Here is an 18,790-nt window from a genome sequence, read left to right on the forward strand (position 1 = left end):
GAAATTTATTTATTTATTCAGTTATAAATGCGTGTTTAAATTTTATAGTAAATTCAATGACTGGTCGATGAACATTTCTGTCTAATTTAAGTAATTTATAACCGAATATATTAGTCGTAGTGCATTTTTTTGTTTCTGAAAGAATAAAGTTTTTCACCTGGATTGTTTCTGCTGTATGTAAAAAAAAATTATCAGTATTTATGGTAGGTAAATAAATAATTGACATAAACGATATATTACTGAGTACTTAATATGGAATAAATGTAATAATCACCTTGTCGTAAACTGGCTAAAGAAGTCTGCGTAAAAGGGCACGGCAATCTGCAAACAAATTACACATAGGTAACTAATGTAAATAGCTACACGAGCACATAAATGAAGCCTTATACATAATAAGATTATGTTATACAATAACTACTGGCGAGGACAGGTACAGGTGTGTCCAATCAAATACGCCCGAGTGGAACGCTTAATTAATATGTTAATTTCGAACTTGGCTTCGAACGTGCGGCTGGTTTTATAAAGAGATAATAAGCATATCTGATAGTTTATTATAGTTCGAATGTCAGCAGCGGGCTACCTAAGAATGCTACACAAGTAATTATTTCTAGTAGTATGTAGGTAGGTATGTTTAACTCACGGTCAAGTTACGAAATAACTTCAACATATCACTGTAAGAGAAGTAGGTACATAGTTGTAACAAGAGCAACATCAACTCTAAAATAATGACGCGTCTAACAAGCCCCCGGTTGTCGCTTAAATCATCGGCTGGCGTAAACGCCACCGCCGAACACATAACTCAGTTTATTTTTAAAACAAACCCATACAAGACGTCCATTGACAAACTCTACAGTTTTATTTCCTAGCAGTCTCGATACGTGTATATAAATAATCCTTTCTAAGTCATTCGATACGGCGCACAGTCACGAAGTTTACATAAAATAGGTGATTTGCACCGAATGCCACGGTTTTTTCCTGCTCTATTTTGGGGCGCACTACCCCCGAATTATGAAAGCAGAGAAAAAACATGTTTACAGGCTTTTTTCTTGTAACGTTTGCGGCCGAGATCTGTTGGGGATCATAAATTCTGTTTTGTGTTACGTAACAACATTTCCTTGCTACGCCATGATTGATTTTGAATAACAATATGTAATTCATCGCAACAAAATAGTATCAAGATTCGAGCGTTGCGTAACTAGGTTAGTTCGTGTAGGTATTTTTTTGTTCTGATAAATATGCTTGTTTTTTTGCACAAAGCTCTTGTAAAATCAACCAATTGATCCACCTTTGAAATTTAGAAAAATTTCAGAAAAACCGAGCAGGAGAAGCAGCTTAGAAGATCCCTCATTAATACACAATGGACCTACCGACTACCGGTACACCTTTCCAGGTTTGGCCAAGTAGGTATTCCTGTTTGTCTGATGCTTTGTATTGTAAATGTATCCGGAAAATGAGGTGCGAGTGTTTTGTACAACTTTTTATTTCGTCTATACGTAAATAGAGTACCAAAGCGATGGCAATGGCAGAGAGCACTTGAGCTGACATTTACGACTCAATCCAAACTTCCCAAGCATAGGATGACCGGCCTGTTTCCTAATACCAGTCTAATCAGACACACTACTCCCCTCTGTCGGTGAAGCTTTACATTTGGTTTGAGAGGGAAATAAACATCTTTTGGGAGTTCTGATAGCTTTGGTTGGCCAGTTTTTTCAATAGTCTTAGTGACAGGGCGAGTTTGGAGGCACATTACAAGCCGCCAAGTCGCGTTATCGGTGTTACAAGTATTCGGTGATACAGGGACCGACTCCCACGGTTGAGTGGAGCGACGCGGCGGGCATACCCGACTACATGGCTTCGAATTACGATAAACAACAAAATAAAAATAATTTAACGCATGCTGAAATAGAAATACACGTTTGTTGATGCACAGAGCTGCTACAATAAACCTTTGTTTCAAGTAAGAGTAGCTTGAGATGCATGTGAATTTGTTTTTCTTTTTCTCAGTCTACTTAAGACAGTGCAATGGACTGCAGAGAAAAGTAGCATCAATGTACGTAAAGTGAGTCGTAGTACCTCTATGACACCTAATGATTAATTTATAATTAGCATATACGACATTGTTTTACTGTTCAGTCGCTTTTGATATTAAGTTATATGCAACGCCCTGTTTTGTTTAATACTAGCTTTTGCCCGCGGCTTCACTCGCGTTAGGAAGAGACTAAAAGTAACCTATGTCACTTTCCATCCCTTCGACTATCTCCACAAAAAATCACGTCAATTCGTCGCTTCGTTTTGCCCTGAAAGACGGAGAAACAAACAGACACACACACTTTCCCATTTATAATATTAGTATGGATGTATTAGGTTTTTGGGACCTAATTGCTGAATAATTATTTAAATACATACCTACATATTGACGACCGGTCTGGCTCAGTCGGTAGTGACCCTGCCTGCTAAGCTGCGGTCCTGGGTTCGAATCCCGGTAAGGGCATTTATTTGTGTGATGAGCACAGATATTTGTTCCTGTCATGGATGTTTTCTATGTATATAAGTATGTATTTATCTATTTAATTATGTATATCGTCGCTTAGCACCCATAGTACAAGCCATGCTTATGCTTAGTTTGGGGATAAGTTGATCTGTGTAAGGTGTCCCCAATATTTATTTATTTATATTAAGTAAAGATATGTATTATACTCATTACCTACCTATTTTAAAATCTTCGGTGGGTTTTGACGCGTCACTCGTCCCATTTTTTAACCCCCGACGCAAAAACGACGGGGTGTTATAAGTTTGACGTGTCTGTCTGTCTGTCTGTCTGTCTGTCTGTCTGTCTGTCTGTCTGTCTGTCTGTTTGTCTGTGTGTGTGTCTGTCTGTGGCACCGTAGCTCCCGAACGAGTGAACCGATTTCGATTTAGTTTTTTTTATTTGAAAGCTCAGTTAGTCGGGAGTGTTCTTAGCCATGTTTCATGAAAATCGGTCCACTATGTCGCGGTCGGGGGTTTTTTCAAAATTTTAATTTTGTGGTTAGGTTATTATTGCAAGCCGAGGATAGATTTACTTTATTATTTAAATAAGTATATGTCGTATATTATATTCTTAAACAACAAAAGTACACAGCTATTTGTGTTAAGGCGTATGTATGTAAATCGAAGATCACTAGCGCTACGTATAGCCCTGTTTACCTAACAGCCCCCGGAGTGGGAGGACCAAAGGTTAATGGCGCGAAAACTCACTGGATCATATCCCGGCTTTACGACGCGGAGTAAACGGCCGATTCATTTGCAATTCTAACTGCGCCTTAACGCGAGCTGCGATTGTCCGGCGACTGGCCTTTATCAGTAGGCGTTTATCTATTTATTTATTTAAACTTTATGACAGAAAGGAATCATTTTCGTAAAGAGGAGGATTCATGCCATTCTCTACCAGTGAGCGTCAGGACCCCTGGACCACTACAGATGTTTGATGTTTAGTACATACTAAAATTTAGTACCTATTTGATACTATTTGGTACCTGAGTACATATATTTGGTACCTCCACTGATAACGAGAAATCGAGCGAATAAAGTGGCCAGACATTCTGACGTCAGGATGTCTGGACCATTTTTGGTTTACATAGTTCTAGACAACACTACTAATTGATATCTTAGTCAATATTTACTACCCATTTGGTACCTGACAATATATTTTTTTTAAATTTTTTTGGCGTACCAGAAAAAAGTTATGATGGAATTTAAAGTTGTGAGCCCAGCCGTGGCGTTGAAGTATGTAGCGCAAGTCAAAAGAATAGAGGCAAATCCGTCTGCCCTCCTGCGCGTCAACTTAAATAGGAATTTATTTTTAGGCACTCGCACATCATCTCTACTGACTAGTGGCATTAATATAGTCAAAATATAAAAGTAACAAAACAGTGTCAAAACAGGCGCTACATACTTCAACGGCACGGCCGGGCTCACAACTTTAAATTCCGTCATAACTTTTTTCTGGTATGCCAAAAAAATTTGAAAAAAATATATTGACAGGTACCAAATAGGTAGTAAATATTGACTAAGATATCAATTAGTAGTGTTGTCTAGAACTATGTAAACCAAAAATGGTCCAGACATCCTGACGTCAGAATGTCTGGCCACTTTATTCGCTCGATTTTTCGATATCAGTGGAGGTACCAAATATATGTACTCAGGTACCAAATAGTATCAAATAGGTACTAAATTTTAGTATGTACTAAACATCAAATATCTGTAGTGGTCCAGGGGTCCTGACGCTCACTCTCTACCAACGTTCAGGAAACGTAGAGAGATTGTGGGCGGTGCTACTAGGTACGTAGGTATTATACCTAGTAACAAAAAATGGGTTACCCTCATCTGGCAGAATAATCTTAGTCCGAAACACATTTCGCATAACATGTGAGAAACACTTTCAGTCGAATGGTAATTTGGCAGAAAACTTAGTTGGCATTATTACTACCACGCATACCTAAGACACATTTGGCAGAATATTTTTTACAGAACATTACTTTGGTCGACTTTGATTTAGCATAATTGTATGTACCATAATAATCTTATAGCATAATATTACATTAGCAGAATTATTACACGCTATCAAAAAAGAAAAACTGCCCCAGAGTCACCGTTAGGTACGACGGCGAGCGAAGCGAGGAGATCCCCAACAGATCCAACTCGCTATCAAATAGCAAATTGCAATTGCAACTTTATGCCGCCTAAATATTATGCACAAATATTATCTGCAAAAGTATTGTTCGACTAGAAGACTATTATGCTCATCAAAATTATGACAACAGACTATTCGGTATTACAAAAATCTGTGAAATGATTTATGCCAAAGCATATTCTGCGTAAGGTGTTTCTGCCAAACGTGACTCTGCCAAGAACTATTTATTATACGAATCAAATATATGCGTAAAAAGTTTCTGCCAGATAATAGTGAACCATAAAAAATATACAAAGTCTCTATTCCAATATCTATTGTATTATTTTTATTGAATTGACCTATCTATCCATCATCGTTGGACCCGGATAAAATGATAATGTTAGATGGTAGGTAGTAAAAACATTTTAAAATATGTATAACGTTTTATATGTACTTAATAAAATAACTTTACTCGACTACTAGTGTTAATACAAAATTATTCATACCTTTACACATAAAACGTTTAATTTGCATAGGTATGTAATATCTACTAGGTATTTACGCATTCTACTATAATATTTACGAATAATATAATATTAAAACTATACCTACGAAGGGTCAGTGTCGGGAAGACCGTCTACCCAGAAAGACCGTCTACTGAATATAACTTTTGTATTTATATATCTATCACTTTTTACACCTCCGAAGGTATACCAGTTTTTCATCCTTAATCCTTTAGTATTCAATAGATATATATCCCTTGGACGAACACTAGTTAACAAATAATTTTTAAGAAAAAAAAACCGCCGCCTTTGGGGTTCTGGTGAAAGTTTGCGAATGTTGGATTATGTAGAAATGTGTAGATATTTTTTTAAACTGCTTTTAATACTTTAATTATTTTGATGGCAACACAAATGAATTATACGTATACCGTTAAGGTTTGAGGAGTTTCCTCAACAATTCCTCATGAATCCGATTATAAGAAATCGAAGCTTCACAAAATTTGACTTGAAAACTCAATATACTTAACAAACATAACTAAATAAATGTCACTGTTATAAACTTAAATGCATGCTATTCTTATAAAAATACCAAAGTAACTATAAGTGTGCCGTTCAAAACTAAGGAGTTCCGATCTGATCTTCATCAGCAGTTCCACTGCACCAAATGACACTGTTCTGGACGTAAGTGCATGCTGTTCTTATAAAAATACCAAAGTCACTATAAGTGTGCCGTTCAGATTTGAGGAGTTCGGTCCTGACCATCATCAGCAGTTTCACTGCACCAAATGACACTGCTCTGGACGTAAGTTCATGCTGTTCTTATAAAAATACCAAAGTCACTATAAGCGTGCCGTTCAGATTTGAGGAGTTCCGTTCTGACCATCATCAGCAGTTCCACTGCACCAAATGTCACTGTTCCGTACGTAAATGCATGCTGTTCCTTAAAAACACAAAAATCACTATATGTGTGCCTTTCAGATTTGAGGAGTTCCCACAATTTCTCCAGGATCCCATCATCAGAACTGGGTTCTGAGAAAAATGGGACCAATCTGTATGCATATACATCCAATGAAAAAAAAAATTTTCAAAATCGGTCCAGTAACGACGGAGAAATCGTGGAACAAACAAAAAAATAAAAAATAAAAAACATACAGATGAATTGAAAACCACCTTCTTTGAGAGATTTGAGGCGGCGGTTAAAAACTTGATTCGTGTTTCGAACTCGACCATAGAGTTCAACATGGTTACGCAAAAAATTAAAATAAAATAGAAGCCAGTTGGAATATTTGTGCATTATGTATGTAACGTGTTAATTTAATAATCGTTTTTAGGGTTCCGTAGCCAAAATGGCAAAAACGGAACCCTTATAGTTTCGTCATGTCCGTCTGTCCGTCTGTCCGTCTGTCCGTCTGTCCGTCTGTCACAGCCGATTTACTCGGAAACTATAAGTACTACAGTGATGAAATTTGATGGGAATATGTGTTGTATGAACCGCTACAAAATTATGACACTAAATAGTAAAAAAAAAAAGAATTGGGGTGGGGCCCCCCATACATGTAACTGAGGGATGAAAATTTTTTTTCGATGTACATACCCGTGTGGGGTATCAATGGAAAGGTCTTTTAAAATGATATAAAGTTTTCTAAAAAACATTTTTCTTAAAGTGAACGGTTTTTGAGATATCAGCTCTCAAAGTCGTAAAAAGTATGTCCCCCCCCCCTCTATTTTTATAACTACGGGGTATAAAATTCTAAAAAAAATAGAGGTGATGCATGCTAATTAACTCTTTCAACATTTTTGGTTTGATCAAAGTATCTCTTATAGTTTTTGAGATAGGTTGATTTAACTGTAATTTTTCTTCCTGTCTAGTACAATTACCTAATGCTCTTAAAACGCGTTCAATTTATTGTTTTATGTTCTGAAACAGGTATGTAACATCGAAATTGTGCCTAGTCGGAAAGGCGTCGAAGAGGCATATAAGTAGGGCACCTTTTTCAGGCTTTATGGGAAATAAGTCGAATTTAAACAGGCGTTGTAGGTTAATTTTCATTATAAGTTTCGGCTTTGCTTTTGTCTGGAGCTGAAAAAAGAAGGTTATCAACCTCATTTACGGGACATATGACCGTCTTGCCTTATAAATAGAAAAATGCTGATATGTTGAAAATATCAACGTTGTTTGTTTTAATATCTATCACATTACTCCCTGTTATTACAGAATATAACAATAAACATGATTTTGATACTTATTTCCATATAAAATTACGCGACAACGAGCACTAGACGGTCTTTCCTTACTCAGCGCGTGGGGACGTTCAACCCGCCGAGCCTTAAAAAAAGTGATTTTTATCACATAAGTTTACTTTAATTCACCAAAGTATTATAAAAGCTGTATAGAATATAAAATTTGCTCGCCTATAGGACCATGCGGATCACTCCAGACTAATTTAATAGTCTACTTTTATCCACTCAAATTTTATTTCAAGTAAAGTATGCCGGTCTTGCCCGCACTGACCTTAGGTTTGTTGTATGAAGGAGTTTACAGAACCTACAAAGTTGAAAATAAATGACATATAGGTACAAAGAATAATTTTTAAGAAAAAAAACCGTCGCCTTTCGGGTTCTGGTGAAAGCTACTTGCGAATGTTGGATTATGTAGAAATGTGTAAGTATTTTTTAAAACTGCTTTTAATGCTTTAATTATTAGATGGCAACACAAATGAATATACGTATAACGTGAAGGTTTGAGGAGTTTCCTTAATTCCTCATACCAAAGTCACTATGAGTGTGAGTGTTCTTATAAAAATACCAAAGCCTATAAGCGTGCCGTTCAGATTTGAGGAGTTCGGTTCTGACTATCATCAGCAGTTCCACTGCACCAAATGTCACTGTTCTGGACGTAAGCGCATGCTGTTCTTATAAAAATACCAAAGTCACTATAAGCGTGCCGTTCAGATTTAGAGGAGTTTGGTTCTGACCATCATCAGCAGTTCCACTGTACCAAATGTCACTGTTCTAGACGAAAGTGCATGCTGTTCTTATAAAAATACCAAAGTCACTATAAACGTGCCGTTCAGATTTGAGGAGTTTGGTTCTGACCATCATCAGCAATTCCACTGCACCAAATGTCACTGTTCTGGACGAAAGTGCATGCTGTTCTTATAAAAATACCAAAGTCATTATAAGCGTGCCGTTCAGATTTGAAGAGTTCCGTTCTGGCCATCATCAGCAGTTCCACTGCACCAAATGTCACTGTTCCGTACCTAAATGCATGCTGTTCCTTTAAAAACACAAAAATCACCATATGTATGCCTTTCAGATTCGAGGAGTTCCCTCGATTTCTCCAGAATCCCATCATCAGAACTGGGTTCTGAGGAAAATGGGACCAATCTGTATACACATACATTCAATCAAAAAAAAATTTCAAAATCGGTCCAGTAACGACGGAGATATCGAGGAACAAACATAAAAAATAAAAATAAAAAAAATAAAAAAAAACATACATACAGACGACTTGATAACCGTCCTTCTTGAGAGATATGAGGCGACGGTTAAAAAGTGACCAAGGCCTCCAGTGTTCAAAGCTGGATTCGAACCAGCGTCCTCCGTTTTCGCGACGGATGCCTAAACCACTCGGCCATTCGGACACGGTGGCAAGGGTCGAAATTTTCAAGTATATGCTCATATAACCCGGCAACCTTCAAATCAAGAGTGAACAGGCATCTTCTTGGCGAGCTCACTCCATCATAGGCCACGTCTTTGACTTCGGCTACTCTGTGGCCAAAAGTAAGCCCATTTATAAAAAAAAAAGACAATTATCGAAAGCCTATGGCGCCTCCCCGCCATCTCTGACCTAGAAAGTTTACCTAATACCTACAAAGTTTTTCACTAATCTCAACATGAATTTATGTCTGCGAGTATTTACTGAATATAATATATATTATATATTATATCCATACTATTATTATAAATATAGGAAAGTGTGTGTGTCTGTTTGTTTGTCCGTCTTTCATGGCAAAACGGAGCGATGAATTGACGTGTTTTTTTAAGTGGAGATACTTAAAGGGATGGAGAGTGGCATAGGCTACTTTTTGTCTCTTTCTAACGCGAGCGAAGCCGTGGGCAAAAGCTAGTTATTATATAAACCCGAGCAGAAAACCAGTTAGATTACGTTTAAGTGCTATTCTATTGCGTTTCCGGCACATTTCCTACGGCCTATACTATTTACGCTTATCATAGCCTTGGTCAGAGATAAAATCGCGTACATAATACATACCTGCCATCATATATGGTGTTGTGGGGCCAGTGGCCGGGGATTATAGCGATAAGCTTGTTTTCTGACGACCAAATATTCAAATTCAAAACTACTTGCCTGCTGAGACGTAGTTCGGAAATAAAAATGTAATACTTATATAATATTTTTTTGCATACGCGAATAATTTAGGCCCGAATAAATAGGAGTTTAATATTGCCAGAAATAAGCGTATCAATGACGAGCATACTTACGACGTTTTGAATCGAGCAATAAGTAAAAGTGAGCATTCAGCGAGTCCTTATACTAATACTAACATTAATAACCAATACCTATGTCGTTCAAACTCAAACCGTCCATACCAATACCATCGTTCGCAGCGTATAATCTACCTACTTATGTTTAAATTATTTGCTCGTATCACAGGTCACACCCCGGTATGTAGATATGAATAATTATTCTGATTAGATGTATCAGACACATCTATAAAAGAACACACGCATGGTGTTTCGTTGTAACTTAACATACCTAAGTGTTGCATAATACCTGATTCTCGTAAATCATTTATGCGTTGTCTAGCAGCTGTCACCATGCCTATTATAATAAACGATTTTAATAACGATTTTTAGAACGAAACGAATTTAATAATATCTATTATAAACGATTAACTTCGGCCTTGACTTGACAGTCTTGAGACTGGTATTTCCTATTAATGGCAGTTCTTGTTTGTTGATCGTAAATGATAAGAGAAAAAATCGTATTTATATACTTACGTACCTCGAATTTGTGTAGAAGACCAATCTAAAATTCTATTGCACATACATTCTAGTATGTAGATATTGTACATTTTTCTCAGAGTGACAGGGAGTTCTACGTAACCTACCAGGTATTTTTTTTAGGTAGACAATTAGGTTATACGGCTAAAATTGTAAGTAATTACTAATTAGGATAGAAAATAATTAATTTAGTTAGGTACTACCTAACCTTGCTGCAACGAAACATAAGTACCTATAAAATAAAAATATATTATGACACATGTTGTTTCTGAACACGAGTCTGTATCAAAAACACCAAAAAACGCTGATATATATAAGATGAAGTAGTAGAAATATATAAAATAAAGTCAAATAAGGTTTTTTTTACATTTATATCTACACTTTCAAATCTAAATTAGTGCGTATCCACAACTCCACATTGCGCATAAAGATTGCCTACGTCTTTTTTTCCCTTGGGAAACCATTTTGTCCGGCACAATTGAACGCTATAGTATTCCATTTCAGTTGGACGTTTAGTTCGCCAAAATAGGCCCTTAAAGCAGTGAGTCACGTACTACGTGCGAGGTCCGATCGATCCGAGCAGAGACCTTTCTTCAAGTAGCGATGGAATGTTCAAATTTGGTTGTCGTAAATCAGGGTTTCATATTTATTTCGTACTGATAAACTAACTTATTGATAGTAAATACATAATAAAAATGTCAACAAGAAATAATTATAAAAGAAAATATTAAAATTGTTTTCTTCAGAATTGAAAAACGCAATGTGTCTTCAAAATTTGGCTATGTTTAGCAACTAAATAGGCAAAGTAACCATATATCACTTCTAAGTTATTTTATACAGCGTTTTCCCTTTTGTAGTGAAAATTACACTGTAGATAAATACGTTTGTCACAATGACAATAGTGTATAGAGACTATGGACTAACAATCGATTTCTGAAAGTGAAATTATGAAACTTACTTGCGGAATAAATATAGGCAATTTCCTCATTGTCAAACATTGACTAGCAGTGATTTTCCTACACAATAGAGTTTTCCTGAATTTAGGCCCCTTTCTAACCCCTTCAATAATTTGTCTGAATGTGCAAAATTCTATCGTCATGTTTATGCCAATAGATAATTAAATAGAACTGTCTAATTAGAGTTACATCTGCGAAAATGTAGAAACTTACTTAGCAAAACCTTTCCAGATTAACATTCAGCCGTCTAAAGCGCTTTCCTCGAACACCGATCACGTAACCAACTAGCCGTGTATTTCTATAGCAACAGTACGCTGAGTTCTGATAGCGAAGAGCGTTCCAGTGTAATCTGCACCCGTAGACAAGTGGCTCATACTTTTTTTCCTCAGAGGTGGTGGTAATCCTTATTCGATACTGCCAGCCCGGTATTTTGAGAGTCTTTACCCGACTCAGCTTGGCTTGCTCCAGTCGCCCACGGACTAAAGCCTTCCACCCTGTTCAGTGTAATGTTTTCGGAAAGTCGTCGCTATTGGTATACACGTGTAGCGATCGAAACGCAACTGTCTGTTAATATCGAAGACCGACCGAAGAGACACAAAGCGTTTCGTTGTCGGAGCGATAGTTATTGTCAACCTAAGTATAGTTTAGGTGGGCTGGATACTTCTATCCTTCTATCTTTGCGTAAGCAAGTATAGAGCTCAAACAAATTGGTTAATCGCTTAGTATTTTGTCTATCGATAGGAATATCAGCCTTGATCGATAGGTGGTCTGTCATTGTGTATTCGACAGGCCGTGGCATCGCCAAGGACAAGCATTGTGATTCCACGCCCGGAACAGATCGCCCGAAAGATACACGCCTACCTATACCTAGTTTAGACACGTACCCTCGTTTGGTGCCCTCGGTACTTGCTATCGATATCGGTAGATTTTAGCATGAATGAACGTTGCGATGGCCGATGATATTCATTTCATGCCTTGATAAAGTTTTTATTTTATTAATGATTGCTTGTATAAGTGAGTTGTGTAGTTAGTTCACACGTATGAGGTACGAGAATTATAAACTAATAATTCAAACTGACTTATTATAGTGTGTTTGGGTAGCTATTTATGAATACACCCGTTCTTAACACATGTTCATTATAAGTTGTTCAAATATACTACCTATATAATGTTAGGTTTGTCAGGCTTAATAATAGTTTGTACAAACTTGGCAATATGAATTAATCCCAAAGCAACATTGTAGTAACGCAACGTTTTGTATTAAACAAGATAATTTGCAGGTCAATAAATAAAGATATGGAATTATTAATACGACAGGGCGGTGCCTTTAAAGGTCGGGGAATGCAGGTGTGCCCTTCGAAAATGGCGGCCGATATAGTGGGAAGTTTTTTTTTACATTTTACCTGTGTGTGCATGCAGCAAAAAGGGCTTGGTTTTCAAAACTACGCAAATATGAGCTTTGTGCCCTTATGCAAAGAATGTGTGACTCCAGCATGTCTTTATTACAATCACCACTTTTTCATTTTTTAATTATTCTGACACCTTTTTCTTCTATATCGTAAACCTTTTAACGGTATAAAGCGGATAATTTGTATGGAAATGCGATAGCTACATATACTTAGTGCTAATCGTTCTCTATTCCATTTCAATTATGTTATGCTTAATTAGATATATTTTTTTTATAAATATGTCGCTACACATCTCTACATTATTATTTTATTTCTTAAAGTTAATTAAACATGCCTCGAACTTTAAATTGTGGGCAGGTACGTGTATGTAATATTCTTAATGCACATTACCTACAGCAGGTGCCTAGAGTCTATAAACATGTACATATTAACAACTTCAATGAGTACCTGATAAGTGCATTTATAGTAATCAGACTAGGTACAAATGAATGACTGTCTTCAAAACGGAAAAATTACACACCGGAAATGTGAGAGAATAATTTAAAATTGGAAACGATAAATTTTATCACTCCTATCACTCCTACTACCTATATGGGAAAAATGTAATATTGAAAATATTCAAACGGCACATATTTAAGCAGACACTTGTTATCTAATACCTAGTTTTGAATCACTGCTATACCAACTTACCAACGTACGTGACTAAAGTACCTACAGTGTGTAGTGTACATCGTTTACTAAATATAGACCACACTATAAACAGTAAAGTCGGTGATTATATTACTTAAACTGCTTATATTTATATAGATACTTACTCAGATAACAGATACTGTTTTGATGGATATCATGGAATTTTTTAATTTTAGACAAATCGGATCTCATATATTTGTTCAATCGCATTTTCAACTTTCGCCAGTAAGAATTAAAGGCGTAGTTTTAAGAAAAGCTTCATGAGACAAGAGTTTGCAAAAGTGCAACTGACACCCACAATTTGCCCGGGCAAGGGCCTTACTATAAAAATAAAGGTTTAAATCAAGAATGAGGTTAATTTCTTCAACTCTATGTACGATTTACGACTGTGTTACTTCTGGGGAAAGTATAAAAATCGTTAACAACTTTATGTGGATTGATGTCTTTCTTCTGTTGAGCTTTCGCGATGTTAATGCGTTCGCGACGGTAATCGCGAATGCACATTGTGCAGTATATGACCGCTTAATATCCTGTTGTCGTTGCACGTAAATCTGAACGTGAGAAAATTAAAAATACTGCACATTTTAGAGTTTTTTGTGGACTGCCGAGTAGCCAAATTGCTGTTGCCTTACAAGCTGTTGTAATTTCCTATGAATATTTCAATATTTTGACTTTACGTTTCTTTGAAGATTTAGTTATTAAGAAATTTAGCTTAGTTTTAATCCTGCAGAAGAGAAGAGACGCTGCGAGCGATTACATAAATACATATTTTGAAGTTAAAGGAAAAATTGGAAAATTTGACCCCCTTCCTCCGTTCCTTTGATTTCCCTTCTTCCGTGGCTCAGTTGTGAGAGCGACTGGTCGGCATTCCAGAAAGTCACAGGTTTGAGAACTTCCAAAACTGTCAAGTTTTCATTTTTTTATTTAACTTCAAAATATATCAAGATACTTATTTGCCATATTGTTAGACTTAACCGCACTATCAATCTTTAATAAATAAAATAAATCAAGCCATTTCCACTCAAGACATTCAGGACAGTAAGCAATATTCAGCACAATCAAAAAACTACTTTATAACACAAGTAATAAAGTCTAACCTTAGTAGCATGATCTGCGTGGCGTCCCCGCCTCACCTGTTTGTAAGGTCGACCGCGTACAGCCGCGCCCGAACCTTACCAGCTATGTGCCTGGAACAAAAGGTATCATGTCTCAAATATAAACAATCCGAAACCAACTTAGATGCAATGGAATAAAGGTGACGATTGGTTGAGGCGATGTTTGGAGTTAGGTGATATTAGGTGATAAATGTACAATAGTCTACAAGGGTCAATCATCCGTGATGCCTGAACGTTCAGTTTCTGTAGCGATTGTGTCTCGTACTAATTAGGTGCCTTGTTTTGATGAAAATAATGTACGTTTAAAAGAATAAAAATTTAGCTTTATTCAAACAAATGTCAAGAGCTATAAGTACCTTTTAAATGAAGTACGTAGCGGAAAGAAAACTCTAACATTCCATAAAAGCATCTGCTATTCTATTACCTATTTTCAAATTTTAAATTATAAAGACAGTTAAATACTTATAAATATACAGTATGTTACCACCACCCGGGCATTTATTAAAACTCATAATAATAGAGTCAATTAGCAATCGTTTGCGCATATCAGCAAATCATAGTTATTTAAATTAACTGAAAAATAATTTTCCGAAATCCCAACATTCAATGTAACGCGTGCACTTCTTAATTGTCATTACTCATATCGCTTATACTTATGAGCTGTCATTGCCCTCACTTGACGTGTGTACGCTGTTTATGTACATTGCTGGCAGTAAAATTTTTTTAGAAAGTTTATAAAGTCAAAAATAAAATTATTAATTAAATTAATGGCATGGATGGTTAAGTTAAATAACTATGTAAGATTACGTTCCTTTAAAAAAACCCACTTATTGATGGTAACACACTGTATAAGCACAGTATAATAAAGAGTACTATCCTACAGTATGGCCACTTCCGCTCCCCGCTGAAAGCGCCGCCCACCCCCTCTCGGTTACCTCGCAGTTACCGCCTGTCAAAAACGCGACCAGTCGACCTGTCATATTTCACTCATACAAGCATAGTACGCGTTCACCTACACGAGCTTAGAATGTGTGCTATTAGGAACGCGCCTCTTTCATATATTTGATCGCCTGTGTCCGAGATGTGGTATAAGTATGTAGTTCGCATTCTAAATTGTTTATATTTGTATGTCATTGGGTAATTATTAGTCATATTTATAAACACTAGTTTTGAGTATTAAATCGCGTATAATGAATTTAAAATTTATAAATAATTAGAGCATATATCAAGATACATTTGTTCAATATTATTTAACTAACTTAAATACTAACACAGGCTTCAATATATAATTCTATAACACATCATCTTAAATTAACATATATATACTTTATGATCAAACACAATTACAAAAAAAATCTAGTTTTAAGTATTGTTTGTTATTGTACGATAACTAGACATAAGTATCTAAGACTGCTTTGCAATGCCCTCTCAGGGCGCCATGCTGCTCTATTTTAATGTAATGTAACAACTCTACATGTACCATGGTTCGCAATAAAGATATTCTATTCTATTCTATATCATGAAATGTTTTCCACGATATGAAATTCCTATTTTCAGTAGATATCTACTTATTTTATTTACATAATAAGGTGGCTCGAATTACAATAATATTTGTTTCAAAAGCAATTTCCATGTAATCTTGCGACTGTTTCAAGTCAGGAGTGTGTACACAGATAAAAAGGTACCTGCATTACAATAAAGTGTGAAACGTATTCATTGGCGCCACCTACATCTGAACTTTAAGTATTCTCGGAGGTAGTCACAATGTTCTTTTAAAGACAAATCGAAGTACCTATCTACCTCTTAAATAGGTAATGTACTTATTGTAACAAATGTATACAGTACCATGCATTAAATTATTCCAAAAAAAGAGAAGGTACTAACTTTATTTTAAAAGCTCAACATTGTAAAGAAAACGATTGAAATAAATAAGTATATTAATGGTTGTGACTTTCTGAGCGTTTCCTTGTTTTACATTGTATGGCGTTGTCAAAAAATCAACAATTATGCCTCTATTACTTAAGTTTTATGGTTTTTGAAAATCAGGGACAATGTTCTTGTTGTTGTATTAAAATGTCGTCAGTTGAACATTAAACTTTTAGTTTACAAAACTGTATGTTAGTATTTAAGTACATACCTAACAATAAATTTAACACAGTAGGTAAGTACCTATACAGTCTAGTAATTGGAACCCCATGCCACAAGTACGTATAGGTATGTATTACTGTTGAGTAATTGGAACCAGAGGATAACATGGTAAAGTAACTTAAAAATTAACTTATATGATTAAAAGTAAAAACAATATGTATGTAAATTTTAAAATGTCTTCCTTGGGTGAGACTTGAACTCACGGCCTCTGGATAGATACTCCAGCGCTCTGCCAACTGAGCCACCAAGACTTCAACCAAGCCAGCGAAATTTTCCACCACTTAGGCCAGAGGCCATGAGTTGAACTTTCAGCCACTAGGCATTGATTGCAGACGTTTCTGCTAATCAGAAGTTAAAAATATGTATGTAGGTATTACTAAACGAAATAAGTATAGTTTGATTCCATACGCACTTTTTCTTTCGTATGACATATATTTCAGTAGGTATAAATAAATTGTAGTAGGTATTTAGGTAACTAGTTTCTTAAAGCAGTCCACAGTTTATAATTTTGATCTGTAGTGATAAGTTGCGTCAACACCTCATACTACATCGAGATAACAACGTAATTTACTTGATTTGTGTTACTATCTATAAAAAATCCGAGGCATCCCGATTGCCGCCTTCACACGCACGGTTGACTTTGAGGATTCTTTTTGAACAAACTATTTAAGAACGTGTGTTTAAAAATAGGTAGGTATATACTAAATACAACTGTATCAAGTTTAGTGAGGGTTCCGTGGATGAAGGTAATTTATTTGTATTAGATAACATTAGTATTTTCTAGACAGAAAGACAGATACATACGTATAAATAAACCGGAGTCTTTGTCAAACGCTGAAATATATTGAGAAAAGTTACGGACAAACAGTGAACAATTACTTTTGTTAAGAATTGTGTTTTTTTATACATAAAACAATTCACTTTAGCAAGTAGACACATTAAAGAACGAACTCGTCTATCAATCGCCCGACCCATTACAGCAGGGAAACACTCGGAGAGCTCTCTAGAAATCTCGGCAATAAATGCCCACAAGCGCTAAATTTATTTTCATCGCTTGTACCACTTAAGGAATAAGATTGAAAAATGTACCCGATATTTTCCCGGTAATTCCGGAGTATTTTTTTGTTCGGCAATAAAATATTTACGGGGCTCAGATGAATATAGGAGTTGAGGGCGTCCCCGTTTTTCCACTCCGGCAAATTAATTCATTTTCATGAACAAACAATATTTCAGTTGCTCCGATTTGCGCTCTAATAGCTGAACAACCTTTAAGACGACTCTGTTTTATGCTTATAAAATATTTATTTCCCTTTTATAATTCTATTAGGCAGTCCTCAATGGAAAATTAGTCATAAAATTGAAGTTAGATATTTTTATGATTTAAAATTGATTGACTTATACAGACTGCACTTTTTGCCGAATATGACTAAACGTCTATTTTCACAGATTAAGATAATAACATTACCTGTCTCTAAAGTAAAAATACATATTTTCGTGCTTATTCCACAACAAGAATAAGTAATAACACTGCAAAATGCAATCCCGTACCGCACTCGAGTTCTAAGAAGCGCAATATCAGGGATCTTGCAGCAGTCGTTACCCGACGGATGCAGCGATGCGCTCCCAGATACGACGCGTATACCGACAACTTATACCATGTATACTATGTATAGTATGTACGTCTATGGACACATTGGCCACGTAATGAGACGGGTTGCGATGTTATCGGAGCGACTCACGCCGCCATCACAGAAATTCGATATGCATGAAAGAATTACACTTTCGAGACAACCTTTCCGGGTGAGTAACATAGGCATGTCTTTATAAAGCGCGTTAGAATCTAATTTAATGACATGGTTTGAACTAAAAATAATGCGATATACCAACCTTATTTAGTATACTTACTTACATCAAACATACCTATAAGGTTGAGGTACTAATGGAGTTTTATGTATCAACATCTAGTTATTTTATTCAGTTAACAGGTGCAAGATATTTATTATTAAGATTTGAGACGTTTTTGAACGAATAAATTGTAAGTAAGTAATAGCATTGTAAACAACACGTGAAATAAACATATCAAAAGTAAATCTAGCAGTAAATAATTAAACATTATCAGTACCTACTCAACACAACATAAATTAAAACGTTTTCATAAGTGATATTAAAATACGATAGCTATAATAAAACTGATTAATTCACGACATTAAACTCTAATGTCATAATAATATTATCTATATGTAATATAACTCCTTGACATACAAAAACATTGATATATTTCCAAGAAACCATA

At 35.8% G+C, this 18,790-nt stretch overlaps 1 protein-coding gene and 1 non-coding gene across 4 annotated transcripts in view; both read right to left on the reverse strand.

Annotated features, from left to right (window-relative positions):
• The window catches only part of LOC125237033 (homeobox protein abdominal-B), a 153,083-nt gene that overhangs the window by 12,162 nt on the left and 122,131 nt on the right, over positions 1 to 18,790 (reverse strand). For all 3 annotated transcript variants that reach the window (XM_048143959.1, XM_048143976.1, XM_048143969.1), the window contains 2 exons: positions 14,332 to 14,421; positions 275 to 321 (listed from right to left, as the gene is read on the reverse strand). In XM_048143959.1, the coding sequence (XP_047999916.1) occupies positions 275 to 321; positions 14,332 to 14,342 (58 nt within the window). In that variant the 5' untranslated portion in view covers positions 14,343 to 14,421. The remainder of the gene's footprint in view (positions 1 to 274; positions 322 to 14,331; positions 14,422 to 18,790) is intronic.
• Trnas-cga lies at positions 8,727 to 8,798 on the reverse strand. The gene has a single exon. It is a non-coding gene; the product is annotated as a tRNA-Ser (tRNA).

The sequence above is a fragment of the Leguminivora glycinivorella genome, chromosome 2 (assembly GCF_023078275.1).
Source record: "Leguminivora glycinivorella isolate SPB_JAAS2020 chromosome 2, LegGlyc_1.1, whole genome shotgun sequence".
NCBI lineage: Eukaryota > Metazoa > Arthropoda > Insecta > Lepidoptera > Tortricidae > Leguminivora > Leguminivora glycinivorella.